This window comes from Planococcus citri, chromosome 2, assembly GCF_950023065.1.
Source record: "Planococcus citri chromosome 2, ihPlaCitr1.1, whole genome shotgun sequence".
NCBI classification, from domain to species: Eukaryota; Metazoa; Arthropoda; class Insecta; order Hemiptera; family Pseudococcidae; genus Planococcus; species Planococcus citri.
The window spans coordinates 70575560-70593248 of NC_088678.1; the positions used below are offsets into that span (position 1 = coordinate 70575560).

Below are 17689 nucleotides of genomic sequence, written 5' to 3' on the forward strand. Positions count from 1 at the left end.
ACTCGAAATTTTTAGTGGACACATTGGTATTTTATACATCAAAATGTTCGTAATTTTATCCTCTTTAAAATGATTGTTTACCGAAAGCTCTACCTTCAACCGTTCAAAAGTTTTTTAAGTTCAAAGTTGCGGAAAGTGGTCAAATTGTCTTATCACTGTTATCAGTCAGGCACTTAGTTTTGATCAGTATTTCACTTTCCGAAACTTTGATCTTCAAGATCTTTTGAACGATGAGAGGTAGAACTTTCGTTATAAGCTCATTTTAAAGACGATAAAATTACGAACATTTTGCTGTATTAAAATACCAATGTGTCCACTAAAAATTTCGAGTAATATTAGTTCAATGTTCAGTACTTACCATCAGCAGCTTGTTTTCGTAACTTAAAACTTCGAAAACTTTTGAACGGTTGCATGTAGAGCTTTCGGTAATAGCTCATTTTAAAGAGGATAAACTTACGAACATTTTGCTGTCTTAAAATACCTATGTGTCCACTGAAAATTTTGAGTATTTTTAGTTTAAAGATGACGTACGTGGTATGCAAAAATCAGTAAAATAGAAGTATTCATAAAATCGTTATTTTTACGCGAAATGATCAGAATTTAACATCAATCGATAGGGAATTTTATTGTCATTAATTTAAGACTGCATAATAGTTCACCCAAACTCGAGAACAATTTAAAAAATTGAATTTTTTACATGAGAAATTGTATGAATAATTACTGGTTCGTTATCACTTCAGGGAACAAAATGGTGGATGCGCTCACCTGGTTTATATAGAGCCCTAACGTTGTAAGAGCATTTTAGCTCGTTCTTATATTTACGTATTGGTTCGTTGACCTTTAAAAGTCAACGACCATTGTCAAAAATAAATCTTCATTTATTTTGTTATGTTTTGTTCGTAAAGTCTTTTTGATTCTATATCCGACGTTTTATTGTAGTAGTCAGGATTTTTTCTAGTTCAATAGGAAATTTCCGTACACAACTCAGCCAATTTTTTCCAAAAAATTCTCAACTTGTTGCCTAAATTTTTCACACACCCTTCACCATGTTCGGCAGACTTACGGTAATCTTTAGAATTTTTTGAATTGAAAATACAGAGCAATAATTCGAAGATGAACCTCGTGAAGGTCATCTTATTTCGATCATTCTAGATCTTTCCATCGTATGATCCCCCTGGACACCTCTCTCCCTTAACAGTAATTGACAATGTGTGAACTCTATGACGTCACAGACGATTCGCGAACTCGAGGTATCTCTCTGAGATTGTCGAGCTCGCCTCTTTACTTGACTTTAGCTACTTGCGATGGCTAGGTCTTGGCAGTTGGCTTTGACCAACTCATGGTTAAATATAGAATGTGTTGTGCTAGTTCTTTATTCATTTTATACCACCTTCGGTGGCTAACATAAATTAATTCAAATATTTTAACTTAACCCCCGAATGAGGGATTTATTAAATACCTATCTTTTTTATCTCTTGGACCCTTCACCAGAATCCGGACTAGGAGAAGTGGCAACCCTACGAAAGTGTTTCTAAAACTAGAACTTACGCTCGGGCCTAGTATTAGGGGACCCACAGGTGAGTAGGTTAATGCGTACATTTTATAATGGGATTTTACCCCGATCAAACCCTCTTTAGATTAACCATTAAATTTATGTTAATCGAAATTATCTGCCTGCGGACATGGGGATTTAGTATGAATCATGGACGTAGGTAGAACGAAGAAGGGCGTAACTTCATCAGACGTTCCTATAGTATTAATTTACATTACCTGTATCATTGACAAATGAATATTTGTAACTTTAGAATTATGCTTATGCAACCTAACTGACATAGACATAGGTGTTTTGTCTATGTCAGCTTATATTTGTAATTGCACTTAGATTTACTCTAAATATAGTTCTCAAATCAATATTATAAATTACATCGATTAAATAGGATATAAATTAATTCAAATGGGTGTTCTTATTTTATAATTAGACCCTTCTGATTTAAATGAATAGTGGAAGTAGGAAAGGTGACATCTCTCCATCATATTGAGCTAGTTCGGATGAGTGCAAATATTCCTTCTCTAAAAGGAATATTTCTAATCGTGATTTCCTATCGTTGTAATTATCACAATAACCACCTATACCAATATCTCCTGCCTTCACTATTACAATTTTTCAATTTTTTAGCTAATTTTTGATGCTCAAAAAATTGACAACGCTAATTTTAGACTATATTCTAACCCTCAAAAAAGCGATTCTGTAAATCAAATCGGGAAAGTGAAATGTTTTGCGCGGAAAATAGGCTTACGGACGAGCTCTTGCTAAAAAAGCAATGTCCCCAGCGCTGGACCCGCTTAGTTTTGAAATTGGGGCCCAAATGGGGCCGATTTTGGGTCCGTAAATCATTCGAGGGAAGTGTGGGGACATTGCATTTTTGGATAGTGTTGGTATCGTAGATGAAAAATATGCAATGTCCCCAGCCCCCCAGGCGCTTAATTTAGGCTCACCCCCCTTTCAAAATTTCGACTTTCCAATAAAAATTCATTAAAATGCGAGAAATGAACATTTTTGGATGAAATTTTGTATATCAACTAATGAAGGCATGAAGAAATCATATCCGGCGAGTCTTGGTTTTTGCAAACCTCAGTTGGGGCTGCAGGAGCACCCCCAATTTTTAAGTTGGGGTAAATCGTCGATATTGGCGTCGTTTTCATATGAAACGACCATGCTGATGACGAATATGAAGTCAGATTTGAGACAACACCACTCAAAACATAGGAATGAGGAGATAATGCATGTAAAATTGAGTAAAATGGAAAACTGAAGAAATAGTTATTTAGGGTCTCAAATTGTGCATATATTCCGCTCGATCAAGCTGTTAAAAGCGATTTTATGATTGATTCTCATTCTAGACACTATTACCAAGAAAGTCACCCTTTGTGACCTTTCATACTCTCCCCCCTTTTCCGAAAGCCCAACCCCATAATGTAATTTGTAATCGTCAAAATGGTTTACACATTTTTTTTTTTTAAGTTGAATCAATAAACTCACTTATGTCGTATACTACCCGAAATTCCCAATCCGAATTCTCCATTGGGCATTTCCCGAATGGGATATTTCCCAAATACTTACCGTCTCCCTAAATCCCTTTTCCCCAAAATTCAAAATCCCGAATGACCACTTTCATGAATATTTTTATCCCGAATTTTAAAATCCTGAAGTCTGAAGTAAATTCTCTCCGAATGCAAAAATTCAAAATATTTTTTGTTTATTTTTATGAAAACGTGTAAGTAAGCTGTCACCGATTCGGAATCTCAGGGCTTGTACTCATCCCCCCCCCAAAAAAAAATTGGCCAATTTCAACCAACTTCGGAACACAATTCCTAATTCAATCGAATTTTTCCAATACACCACACCCAATCTCAAATGCCCCCCTGTCTTCCTCTACACGCTGGGAACCTGATGTTGCGTTTACATGTTTCCCAATTTTTCGCACATTTTTCAAAATGTTAGAGCTGGGAATGGCATTGAGAGGAGAAAGATTGCAACCTTGAAATGAATTAGTGAATATTCGAACTCAGCATCCTCGGAAACCAAACAAATGACATGCCATAAGTCATTTTTTCAATTTTTTGAGAATATGAGGAGCACAGGGAAAGAACGACGTAGGTAAGTGGTATTTTGCAAATTTTACAGGAGAGCGTTTTAAAGATTGAAATGTTTCTCAGTTTGAAAGTAATTATTATTTGGCGCAAGTTTTGTTTCAGATATACTCCTAAGGTCTATTAGAACAATTCTGAGCACGTAATAGTAGATTATGCAACTAGGGAGATAATGTGATTTTCAACAAATTTTGAGGTTCATTTCCCAAGCGAAGCGAGGGAAGTAACTCAAAATGGTTGAAGATCACAGTATCTCCCTTGTTCCATAATATATTTTACATTTTTAATGGAGAAAATCGCTAGTTTGTCCACCGAACGATTAGCGAGCGGGAGGTAATGTAGTACATTATCTCCCTAGAAACGTAAATATCATTCACGAGTTATCAGAATACGATGAGAGCATTTTTAAACTCACGCGCAAGCAACGTTTTGCTCCGAAAACCACTTATTTACATCGTTCTTTCTCTGTACGCGACCCACTTACGTCGTTCTTTCCCTGTATTTGTTCTTTACGCAATTTTCAAGTCGTTATTCTGAGTGAAATAGAACAAATGTGCATTTTTCATAAACATTGGATGGAAGTGCTTAGCTCAATGAATAAAAAACCACCGAGAAAAAAAATAAAAAATTTATGTTATATTTTTTTTTCGCCTCAAACTTTCAATTTTTCGTCCCTTACAATTTGTTTTTTGAGTAAAATAGTGCCGATAAAAATACTTTCAACATAATAATCTACGTACACTATACATGAAAGAGGATTCCTCATTGAACAAAATTACATAAAAAAAAAAAATTGAAAAAAATCAAGTTACATCGTTCTTTCCCTGTGCTCCTCATTGAAGATACCTATTTGGGAAATATACGTACTAGTGGAAGAGGAGGGGCAAGTCAGAGATATCGGATCGGAAAATTGAGTAAATTTTCAAACTTATCATATCTTTAAATTAGTCCCTATAACAATCGATATGTCACTTCATTTTGAAAGATTTTTTGTATTTTGATCAAAATTGCGAATTCTTGTTCCTTCAAAGGGTGTAAAGATCCCATTTGGAAAATTGACTAGTTTTTTGAACAGAAGAAAAGAAAGTCTTGACACTCATTTGTTGAAAGAGAAATTTTTCGGGATTTTCAGAAATAAAAGATTCGGGAAACATCCCATTCAGGAAATGTGCATTTGGGAGCTCGGATTCGAGAAAATGACCGTGAATCCACTGGGTAATTCCATTTCAGACTTGGGTTATGCCAGCAAAATAAAAAAATAAACATTTTGGTAGCACTCTAACGATATGATTGGATTTTTTTGTGGGAGCCAGCCATAGGGAAGGCAATACGCCATCCCAGTTTGTAATATGGGGTTGGGGTCTCGGAAAAGGGGGGAGAGTATGAAAGGTCACAAAGGCTGACTTTCTTGGTAATAATGTCTAGAAAGAGAATCAATCATAAAATCGCTTTTAACAGCTTGATCGAGCGGAATATATGCACAATTTGAGACCCTAAATAACTATTTCTTCAGTTTTCCATTTTACTCAATTTTACATGCATTATCTCCTCATTCCTAAGTTTTGAGTGGTGTTGTCTCAAATCTGACTTCATATTCGTCATCAGCATGGTCGTTTCATATGAAAACGACGCCAATATCGACGATTTACCCCAACTTAAAAATTGGGGGTGGGGGTGCTCCTGCAGCCCCAACTAAGGTTTGCAAAAACCAAGACTCGCCTGATATGATTTCTCCATGCCTTCATTAGTTGATATACAAAATTTCATCCAAAAATGTTCATTTCTCGCATTTGAATGAATTTTTATTGGAAAGTCGAAATTTTGAAAGGGGGGTGAGCCTAAATTAAGCGCCTGGGGGGCTGAGGACATTGCATATTTTTCATCTACGATACCAACACTATCCAAAAATGCAATGTCCCCACACTTCCCTCAAATGATTTACGGACCCAAAATCGGCCCCATTTGGGCCCCAATTTCAAAAAAGTCGTAGCAGTCTGCCGCTACGTAAGAGCCAAATTTTTGTGCAAGAAACATTGAGGGCTCTTGAACTACTCGCACCCTCGCTTCGCTCCTGTGCTTCGCCTGTATTTGGGGGGACGTTGTCCCCCCTACACCCCCCTTGGGCTTCGCCCAACTACCTCCTGCTGATGTCTTTTTTTCGTGTTCTGCGCTTCGCTTGAACTACTCGCACCCTCGCTTCGCTCCTGTGCTTCGCATGCATTTGGGGGGACAACACCCCCCATGGGCTTCGCTAAAATCACTCCTTCCGCGATTTCTTTCTTATGTTAGCGGGGGGACAAAGTCCCCCCCGCACCCCCCTTGGGCTTCGCCCAATTACCTCCTGCCACTGTCTTTTTTTCGTGTTCTGCGCTTCTCTTGAGCTACTCGCACCCTCGCTTCGCTCCTGTGCTTCGCCTGCGTTTGGGGGGACGTTGTCCCCCCTACACCCCCCATGGGCTTCGCCCAAATCACTCCTTCCGCGATTTCTTTCTTGTGTTAGCGGGGGGACCCTGTCCCCCCTGCACCCCCCTCGGGCTTCGCCCAACTCTCTTCTTCCTCCTTTAAATAATGTGGTAACAAGCCTGTCTTGACCCTGAAACAGGTCAAATGGGGGTGGAAGGTTGAAACTGGCAAAAGGCACTTCGGGTACATCCTCCAACTGTACTGTGGAAATTTGAGCCATCTAGGTCAATTTGGAGGGGCTATAGGCTTTCCTAAATGTCAAAAAAACACATTTGACCCTAGAAAGAGGTCAAATGGGGTTGGAAGGTTGAAGCCTGCAAAAGGCACTTCGGGTACATCCTCCAACTGTACTGTGAAAATTTGAGCCATCTAGGTCAATTTGGAGGGGCTATAGGCTTTCCTAAACGTCAAAAAAACACATTTGACCCTAGAAAGAGGTCAAATGGGGTTGGAAGGTTGAAACCTGCAAAAGGCACTTCCGATACATCCTCCCAATGTACTGTGAAAATTCGGACCCTCTAGGTCAATTTGGAGGGGCTGTAGGCTTGGCTAAAGGTCAAAATTTTCAAAAAACGGGTAAAATCGATGAAAAAAATCCACTTTTTTGACCCTGGAGCGGGGTCAAATGGGGTTGGAAGGTTGAAACCTGCAAAAGGCACTTCGGGTACACCCTCCCAATGTACTGTGAAAATTTGGACCCTCTAGGTCAATTTGGAGGGGCTGTAGTTCTGGCTAAACGTGAAAAAACACACAGAAATCCACTTTTTTGACCCTGGAGAGGGGTCAAATGGGGTTGGAAGGTTGAATCCTGCAAAAAGCATTCAAGGGGCACCCTCTTATTGTATGCTGAGAATGTGGACCCCCTAGCTCAATCTTAAGGGTGAGGGGGTCAAAAATAGGGGTAAAATGTGGTTTTTCCCAACTAAAATGGAGTGGGGATGACCTAGGAAGCTGAAATTTGGATATGTTGATCACAATAGGGGTACTGACCAATGGTATGAATTTGGACCCTTTTCATTCATTTGGGGTCATATTATGCCCCCCCGAAAAAATAACCTTTCTGTAAAAAGGGGGTTGGAAGGTTGAAACCTGCAAAAGGCACTTCAGGTACATCCTCCCAATGTACTGTGAGAATTTGGACCCTTTAGGTCAATTTGGAGGGGCTGTAGGCTTGGCTAAAAGTCAAAATTTTCAAAAAACACGTAAAATCGATGAAAAAATCCACTTTATTGACCCTGGAGAGGGGTCAAATGGGGTTGGAAGGTTGAAACCGGCAAAAGGCACTTCGGGTACACCCTCCCAATGTACTTTGAAAATTTGGACCCTCTAGGTCAATTTGGAGGGGCTGTAGGTCTGGCTAAACGTGAAAAAACACGCAAAAATCCACTTTTTTGACCCTGGAGAGGGGTCAAATGGGGTTGGAAGGTTGAATCCTGCAAAAAGCATTCAAGGGGCACCCTCTTATTGTATGCTGAGAATGTGGACCCCCTAGCTCAATTTTAGGGGTGAGGGGGTCAAAAATAGGGGTAAAATGTGGTTTTTCCCAACTAAAATGGAGTGGGGATGACCTAGGAAGCTGAAATTTGGATATGTTGATCACAATAGGGATACTGACCAATGGTATGAATTTGGACCATTTTCATTCATTTGGGGTCATATTATGCCCCTCCAAAAAAATGACCTTTCTGTAATTTTCAACTTTGACCCTTGAAACTTCGGGGGTCTATTCTAGGTCCTAAATGAACCTCATTTCCCAAGTTTGACCTCATTTGATCAATTAGAACAGGTTCCAGGTCATAAAATGTAAAAATCAAGGTCGTGCTGAAACTTATATATAAATAAATATATATATATATAAAAACTGACACACCGGGAATCGTCTAGTTTGAGCTCAAAACGTCGAGAACTATCAAAATTTTTCATCCCTGACCTTTTTATCCAAAGTTGGGCCTACCGCAATAGCCATCATTTTTTACAAAAATTTGGCTAAAAATAAGCGGGTCCAGCGCTGGGGACATTGCTTTTTTAGCAAGAGCTCGTCCGTAAGCCTATTTTCCGCGCAAAACATTTCACTTCCCCGATTTGATTTACAGAATCGCTTTTTTGAGGGTTAGAATATCAGGCGACGCGGTAGCGTTGCCCCCCCGCCCTCCCACGGTTTCAAGCGCGTCATGAAACGCGTTCAACCGTAGGCGGCTCAACGCACACGGAGTTATATTCTGTAACTATTTCGTAATGCAATTCCGGGAGTTTTCAAACGTAATTTTCTCAAAAACTAAGCGTTTATTTAAAAAAACGCAAATACAGTTTTTCTTATTTTTCAAAGACCTTTCAGAATATATAAGAATAATTTTTGTATGATGAAAATTCGCGAAGTTTCAAGTACCCTGTTTTTTGTCATTTTGGGTAAAATTCTTCTTCAAGTTCCACTTAAAGTTAGAAGGATTGGCCGAACCAATTTCGATGAAATTTGGAATATAGCTTTGATTTGTCAACCATTACTGACTAAAAGCAAAAAATTGTAAATTTTTTGAAAATTGACCCTGCACCCCCCCTTTTTGGGCTCCAAAAATTTTCAAAATTGACCCAAAATATCAAAAGGCACTTCTCCACCATAAACTTGATGTTCATGCAAAAATTGAGCTTTGTAGCCCAATTACATCAAGCTTGAGTGGAGTTTAAAGATGCTGAAAAATGACAAATTTTGAAAAAACGAGCAGTGTATTTATCCAAAGTACAATCAAACCAAAGCTGGCATAGATCTACGTACATCAAAAGGCACATCTACGATGTTCAAAGTACATTTGAACAAAATTTCAGCGTGATTTGTGCCCTATTCGAAGCTGTAGCTTTGTCTAAAGAAACAGTAAATTTATAATACTAATTCTCGCCATTTTTGATTCTTTAGACAAAGCTACAGCTTCGAATAAAGTCCCAATCACGTTGAAATTATGTTCACATATACTTCAAATACCACGGAAGTGCCTTTTAATATTTTCAAATTGATATGAGCTTTCATTTATGCGCAATAATAATTATTATTGCACATAAACGTTCAATATCAAAATGTCCGTTAAATTTAAAGCACAACATGTGTTGGCGGCGTTGTATGCAGTTGAAATGCGCTAAAACGTTGAGCAGCCAAGCGGCTGAATGATTTAAGCTTCCGCTCCCCACGCAGTAGACTCCGGTTCTAACCCCATCAGAATCAAAAATTTTTTTTTAATTTTTAATTTTGTAAGCTGATTTTTTCAATATGATTTTTATTTAACATGTTCAATTTTTAAAAATACATTGTAAAAAAACGTTTTTCACTTCTTAAAGTACAAATTTTCTTTTGCCCTTGTTTTTTTTAAAAAAGTAAACATGGAAAAAATTTCATTATGCATTGCAAATTTATTTAAAACAAACAAGATACATTTTTTCACCTGAAAAAACATGTTTTTTTTTACTTCTTGAAATGACGTTTTGCTTTACTTTGTTCAGGTTTGTTTTGTTCTCATTTTCAAAATTTAAATTTTTAAAAAGTTGACATTTAAATTCCAAAATTTTGAAGCCAAAAAATGGAACCTGAAAAACACATTGTTTTTCACCTCTTGAATTTTTGAACGTTTTTTCACTCGCATCACTCAGCTATTTTTTCTATCCTTTTCCTAAACTAAAAAATTCCATTTTGAAACTTCAAAAAATTCAAAAAGGAAAATAATAATTTTTTAATAGGTATTTTTATCAATTATTGGTAAACTTGTCATTTCATCTCTCATTTCATTTTAGAAATTTATATTCGCTATTTGTCATTTTATTTGACAAAATTGAAAGTCTTTTTTTTACTGATCGGCGAATTTTTCAACCCCTTCCCCCATCACCCTTGAAAACCCACTGTTTTTATTCCAGTCAGTTTAATGACAAATGTCCAGTAATCTGTCCACTCTCTGCATGCTCCTGCCACCAATGCTATTTTCATTTATTAGATTGAACACTTCATCACAATAATATAGAAAAAAAAGTACTGATATCCTCCAAAAAAACTCTTCAAAAAAGAATTACACCCCGCCCTCTCCACGATTCCTAATGAACCTACTCCATGAACAAAAATTAAAAATTTCAGTAAGAAAATGTTATGATATCATGGTGGAATCCGCCCCTAAGAAAAACAACCTACCACTTCACCATTTATTGTATAAGACAATCTATGAAACAGCTAATGAGCCAAAAATTTGGGCGGACAGATCCCTCAAATAAGTTTAGTAATCTAACTTGACTCTGGAGTGTGGAAGATTTGTCAGCCCCCAAATTTTTGGCTCATTAGCTGTTTCATAGATTGTCTTATACAATAAATGGTGAAGTGGTAGGTTGTTTTTCTTAGGGGCGGATTCCACCATGATATCATAACATTTTCTTACTGAAATTTTTAATTTTTGTTCATGGAGTAGGTTCATTAGGAATCGTGGAGAGGGCGGGGTGTAATTCTTTTTTGAAGAGTTAGTCTATTTTCATCTCATTTCCAAAAAGCTTTTCTGTAGACCCACGAACGATTGCTTGCATCATTCGTCATCTCTCATCGAGGTCTAACCACGTAAACAACATGGGAAAAATCGTGCAAAAAGCTCGGTGATTTGACATCTGTCTATTAACCAGCTAATTGTAAAAAAGATTTTTTCGAACAGTGAATCGCTTTTTATGAAGAACAATGATTAAAAATGACTATTTTGGGGTAATTTTGCGGTACCTATAGATGGAAAAAAATTCATTTTCCAAAAAAAACCAAGCGTTTAATAATATACAAAATGCATTCAAGATACGAGTGAAAAAATGAAAAGTATTGAAAAACAAATAGCAAATAAACATCGTCAAGTCATGATTTATTTTGTATCACTAATACATACAGTATTGATGCAACAAATCTCTCAAAAGATCAATGAAGTACATACTATCAGTGATGTGGTACGTTTATGCACCTTGCTTCAGTTTTTTTCTTCAACGTCAAAGTTCTTTTTTTTTTTTTTTTTTTTTTTTTTAAAATACTTCTATTTCAACTCTGGCAGGTGTTGGCTTCTTTTCATTTGTTGAGCAGTAATCACCAGACATTCCATGGGCCATTTTTGGTCAATTATCCTCATTTCAAACAATGTCATTTCATGTACAGAAGTGCTTGGTTTCTATCCAAACTGTAATGACACTGGCATAAATGAAAGTAATGCCTACATCCTCGATGTGAATTTCACTTCACAGTGATGCTTTGTGCTTCTTCGTCGTCTGGTTTGTCTCGTTGTCCTTTTCTCACCGAAATTGATGAGCAACAACCGTCATTCTGTTCATCACGACATCGATGAAGCGATTTAATGCGACCATATTTCCCCATTGAACTGCAGCTAAACTAAATTATCGGACAGATCGATCAAATCGCTCTTGCAGTTGGAACTTTCGTTGATTTTAAATTCGGCCACGTCGTCGTATGGTGTCAAATTTTTTTGAAATTTTGACTGTATGTCGGCCAGAGTTGATCCACGACTCTCGGGTAGGAAAAGGTGCACAATTATGTACAATATGACCGAATATAGCGTCAATACTGCGTATAAGGCGTACAAATGTGAATATTCATCGATGACGTAATATATTTGGAACGAAATGATGGTGGAAATGGACTGACTTATGATACTGAGTGATCCTCCGAATCCTTTGACGACGTGAGGGAACAGCTCGGCTCTGATTATGCTGTTGATAGGCTGCACTGTACCATTACAAAATACCAAATATGAAAAATTTCCCAGCAAAAATAACCAGTTGAATATCGCATTGTTGCTTGTTACGTAAAAATAATTCATTATGGCGGAAAAGGCGTTTGAAACGGATATAGAAATTGCTCCAAATACGAATAATGTTCGGCGAGGAAATCTATCGATGTAGAAAGTGGTAATCACGTTGATGAGGAGCATGATAATCTGCATGATCAAAGGATAATATTTTTTTGGTAGTTCATCCGACGTGTATATATTCGTAACGAAAGTGGTAAATAAATTCCTTCCTGTTCCGGCTGTAAAGAACTTAATCGAGACGCATATCAGTAATGGCTGCCAGGTGCTTTTCATTTTCAGAAATTCCCACCAGTCTAGTTGTTTTTTTAGTGCTTTTTCATCTTCTATGTATTTTTGCAAGCTTTCGAATTCTGTATTCCTTTTTTCGAACGAGTATCCTCGTCGTAGTCTTGATAGGTGTATTCTGGCTTGATTTGATTTCGATTTACTGATCAAGTAACTGGGTGTTTCGGATGTGATATACGTCGAAAGAAGGGTGATGAATGAACACAACGTTATTATCCAATTGATCATCGTGTAAGAGGGTAAAATTATACCGAAAACTGCTGGTAGGATTACGCCGATTGAAAGGGAAATTTGGTACACGCTGCTCAGCTGACCTCGTATGCTGGGAGATGCTGTTTCGCCTATGATGATTAGGCAGGCTTCTTGTGTGAGGGCTTGACTTGCTCCTAGAATGAATCTGAAAATTTAATAAATATTTAGAGACTTTTTCTCACGTGGTGTTGAAATTGTTACTAAAGCTAAAGCATTGTACACTATTTTTGAAAATTTGATTCGTTACAAATTACGTTTTGAAAAAACTGGAGGAGATTGTGTTTGAAGTCAGAAAAAGTTCTTGTGAACGGTTTTTTTTCTCCATTGTTTTGATGTGGGCAGGGCTCGTGTTCAATTATACTTTTCAAGTATAACTAAGTCACTAAAGTTACTACTCGTAAAAGTATCTTTTGGTAAATTTTTCAAAATTTTGGTTATTGAAGTTGCTTTTTAAAAAAGTTGTCAAAAATTCAATGTTTCTAAATCTTGGACTTACTTTTTGAAAAAAGAAGAGAAAATCGTGAATAATATCGATAAGTAAGTAAGTAATTAAAGAAAGTATACAATATTTGTTTATTCTTTTCCAACTGGCTTCCTTATAGTTTCAAAGGTACGATTAAAAGCTCTGTTTTTAGCTGAAATGAAAGTCTCGTTTTCTGTCAATGTCAAGGTAGATAGCTGCTAGCTACAGCTAAACTACCCTTAATACCTTCGCGCCTTCCAACGATAGGTATACTACCCGATACTAGTATTGGGGTAGTCCAGGTATCGTTACGCGAGGAACGATTCGACCAGAAAAAAGTCCTTTACTCAGTTGAGTACTGGACGAGCATAATAATGGTTGATAAATATATTATCAACCTCGCAATTCGTGATTCGTAATCGTAATTCGTATGACTGTCAAAAACAGCAAAAAGTTTAGCCTTTTGCCAAAATTCCGAGAAAGTCTTATTTTATTCCAAAAATTGCTTAAAAATATCGTTTGTTTGCAAAAAAAATTCAAAAAAGTTACATTTTTTTCAAAACTAAAGTTTTTCTTTTTTACCAAAAATTGCCAAAAATGACTTTTGTTACGTAAAATTGTTTGTTAACCTTTTTGTAAAAAATTGATGAAAAAAGTATCTGCCTTCTCTTAAAGTTGCCTGTTTAGCCTTTTTGCCTAAAATTACTGAAACTGATTTTTTTTTTTATTTCAAAAAATTGCAAAAAGGTCGCCAATAAGTGATTACAAAGAAGACTTGCTTTTGGTAAAACTGTCCAAAATTGTCTACAATTTTCACTTTTTCACCAAAAATTTCTAATAGCCTCATTTTTTTGCTCAAAATTCCTAAAAAGCCTTCTACCTTCTGCTATAATTGCTTACTTAGCTTTTTGTCAAAAATTTCTTCAACAATATAATTATTGCTTTTTTTCCAGAAAATTGCAAAAAGTTTCACTTTTTTACCATTGAGCAATTACCAAGATTTCCTTTTGCTGAATATTCAAAGTCTTGCTAAAAAATGGAAATAATTGTCACTTTATTACCAAAATATGTCCTCCAATAAGCTTCATATTTTCGCTCATAATCGCTAAAAAAAAAAAAAACTGCTTTTTGCTAAAAACTACCTGTTTAGTTTTTTGTCAGAAATATCCAAAAAAAATCTTTATTTTTAAATTGGGAAAAAGTCTTCTTTTGTTGTCAATGAGTAAAAGTCTTGCTTTTTGCCAAAAAATGTCGATAGTTTTCACTTTCTTGCCAAAAAATTTACAATATACCTCACTTTTTTCCTCAAAATTGTTAAAAAGCGATGCACATTGCAGAAAATAGCAAATTCTTGATTCCTATCAAAAATAGCTAAAAGTTTCGCCTTTTATCAAAATTGCCAAAACGTTTGCCAAATATTGCTTACTAATCTAATCATTTCAGCTTTTTTTTTGCAAAAAATTTCTAAAAAAATTCACTTCATTTCAAAAATTGACGAAAAGTTTCGCATTCTTGCCAAAAATTGCCAAAAAGCCCTGCCTTTTGATAAAACTGTTTAAAAATTGATTTTATCGAAAGTGCCAAAAATTCTTTTTTACGCCGGAAAGTTATTGTTGTTGTTATTTTTTTTTAATGAGATATTACGAAAGAGTCTCACTTTTTGGGCAAACATTGCAAAAAACAAAAAAAAAAACTCAATATTTCGACAATAATTGCCAAAAAGTGTTTTTTTGATGATATTTTTGAAGTCTCCTTTTTTTTTGCCAAAAATGACCCAAAGTTGTCCCTCTTTTATCAAAAATTGTCATTAAATCTCACTTTTTTGCTAAAAATCGCGGAAAAGTTTCAGTTTTTGCAAAAAATCCACAAGTTTTACTTTATACCAAAAATTGCCCAAGTCTCCCATTTTTATTAAAAATTGCGAAAAAGGCATGCCTTTTGTTGAAATTTTCACTTTCACTTTTTTACCCAAAAGTTGCGAAATAATTCAACTACTATGCCAATAATAATTTCAAAAAAATATTTTTTTTTTACTAAAATTGTTCAAATTTTGATCTAGTTTATTGTTTTGTGATTTTTTCTGCATTAAAATGTTTTTCTCACGTTTTCCAACTGTTTTGGTTTAAATTATTTTGGTTGTATCAAAGTTATTTTTTATTTTTTTTTTTGAAAAAATCTAGTACGAGCTCTTTGCTCCCCCCCCCTCTTCCAAAGAGGAAAATCTGGAGTGTTTTTGAATTGAATATTTTTAGTACTAAGTATAGTTTTTTTTATTTCATTTTCCAATTTTTTGAGCTTTCAAAAGGGTTCCTGTATAACTTAATGTTCAGTTGTGGGGCTACAATTTTCGAAAAATATTTCTTTTTGGGAGGTGTGAGCCATAAAATATCAAGAATTTTTTCAGGGGTATAGGTATAAAAAAAATCAAGAATCACCTCTAGCCTTACCCCTCACTCGTTTCCAGTTTAGTTGGCTTTCAATGTCTTCATTCCTCTCAATTTTTTAACTCACAATACAGTGAATTCTCAATTTGTGAAATTTCCTAAAGATATTGGTCGATGCTTCTCTTCTACTTACTGTCCAACGTAATTCACAACTGGCGTAGTCCATAACGATATGCCCATCCAAGTTGAAAAATTCAACAACGCGATACCAATGGTAACTTTCCTCCTGCCATATCTGTCCACAATCATTCCGCCAGGAATTGCGAATGCGACCTTTCCAAGTTGGCCAAATGTTGCCATCAAATTACATTCCGAGCATGAACTGATCTCTCCGTCACCATTAATGAAATATATCGCGACTGGGAGCCATCCTATGACACATCCCATCATCAGTGCGTTCATATTAACTGTAAAAAAATAAGGTTATTTTGTTAATTATTATACTGGAATATGCTGGACAAACTCACCAAAAATATGGTGGCATTTTTCCGGGAGGAATCAGGAATGAAATCGATGTTTTTTTTTTTAAATTTTCACTCAAGTCATTTATGATTTTTTGCCACAATTCCAAACTATGAATATAGGTACGTATAGTTCGACTATATATCTCATTTTTTTTTTCATTAAAAATAGTGTAAGTACCCAAACTAATAAAAAAAATTAAATGATGCATCAAAGAACTACTTTGGGTGTTACAAAAATTCTCACGAGTTATGTAAATTGAAAAAGTATAAAGTACCTGGAATTAACGTTATCAGCTGTCTTTTGATGGCTTCTTTAGGAACGTCTTGCTCCGTCTCAATGTTATCTTTTGGAATTTGCTTCATTTTAATGTTTTCTGCTGTAAACACAAATATGTATGTGAATCACTGGCCACAAATTTCATCAAAACATTTCCTTATTAGTCAAAAAATTGCTAAGTGTAGATGCTTATTAGACATCTCACAAAGGTTTATCAGTTTTTCATGACTCGTAATATGAAAATTTTATCGCTCAGGTTAGGTACTTGTGTAAGTTGTTCTTGTGTGTGAGATATAAATATAAATTTTTTATCGAATTGTGTGTACTGAGAAGTTAGTGATCTTATCTGAAATTTTCACATTTCGCGTAATTCGCCATTTTTATCGTAATTTATTGTTAGATAATCAAGTTTAAATCTCATCGTAGAACTCATAAAGGAATTTTCGTTGTGTTCTCACGCATACATTAATTATAACAATCTCGGAAACCCGAAAATTTACCTAACTATCTTTTCTTCTGAATTCATTCTCTCATTCGTTATCATTTTTTTATAATTAGATCATAGACTAGACATGAAAATTCACCGTACAAAAGATGATGCTAAAAGTCATTTCTAATAGTGATTGTAATTTGCGAATATCGATACTAAAAATAATTACCTAGCTGTTTATCAAGATGTTGAAAGTTTGATAATTTCGTTCAAAAAGTTGAAATGTAAAAAACTCAGATGTCATCAAACCTAAAAAAAACTGTATCTTCATTGATTTTATTTACTTTACTGAAAATTTGGCAATTTTAGGAGAATATTGCAACTTCCCCAATTTTACCGAATTTTAAGAGGGAAAAATTTTGAAAAGTAGATATGTCTCTTCTTCTTCAATCTCAGAACATTCGCTCGTATACTGCATGTAAATTATTCAAAGTTTATGTTAATGATGAAATTGTACATAATTGATAAACGAATGAAATGATAAATTACGATTAGATATACGCTTACTTACAGCAGCTCATGTAAGGGGAGATGGAGAAACTTCAACTTGAAATAAAGTGCGGAAATAGGTACGAGACTACGAGTATGTACTTGATGAGCTTATCAGTATAGAAAAAACAAGTAACAATTATGTAAAATATTGATAAACGAAACAGACGAATTGACGCGAACAAGAGTACTTAAGTATGTTTCGAATTAACGCCGGCAAATATGCTTCATAAATGAATCTGTGCTGCGTGCAGATGTAGACTATTTTATCTCCACATTACAGAAAAACCAATGACTCATCGCATAGGTACTCGCTTGATGCTCGTGACTAGATTATTACGTATTGTTCATATGTAATTATAGGAATTTTTCGGAATGAATTTGAAAATTTCGAATTATTTCTGGAGCAATTATCGAATGTCTGTGTTTGGGTATTACGCTACAGGGTGTTCCACAAATCGTCTGACAAAATTTAACTGTAGATTGTACTCGAAGAGACGAACAAAAAACGTTATGTCTGGTTTTCTATCATATGAATTGAAAGAGGCAGTCATGTGCTTCGCAAAATTCAAAAATTACTAATGTTGAAAAAATC

The 17689-nt window shown here is 35.5% G+C and overlaps 1 protein-coding gene across 2 annotated transcripts; it reads right to left on the bottom strand.

Moving 5' to 3' along the window:
• Positions 1 to 11103: 11103 nt before the first annotated feature.
• On the bottom strand, positions 11104 to 17276 carry LOC135837495 (putative metabolite transport protein YncC). 2 transcript variants are annotated; one of them, XM_065352793.1, is made up of 4 exons: positions 17117 to 17276; positions 16114 to 16215; positions 15508 to 15781; positions 11104 to 12612 (listed from the first exon to the last, which is right to left on the bottom strand). In XM_065352793.1, the coding sequence occupies exons 1-4, from the start codon at positions 17124 to 17126 to the stop codon at positions 11487 to 11489; spliced, it is 1512 nt and encodes a 503-aa protein (XP_065208865.1). In that variant the 5' UTR covers positions 17127 to 17276; the 3' UTR covers positions 11104 to 11486. The 2 variants fall into 2 exon arrangements, with proteins under 2 accessions (XP_065208865.1, XP_065208866.1); XM_065352794.1 differs by lacking the exon at positions 17117 to 17276 and adding an exon at positions 16775 to 16918.
• Between the last annotated feature and the right edge of the window lie 413 nt (positions 17277 to 17689).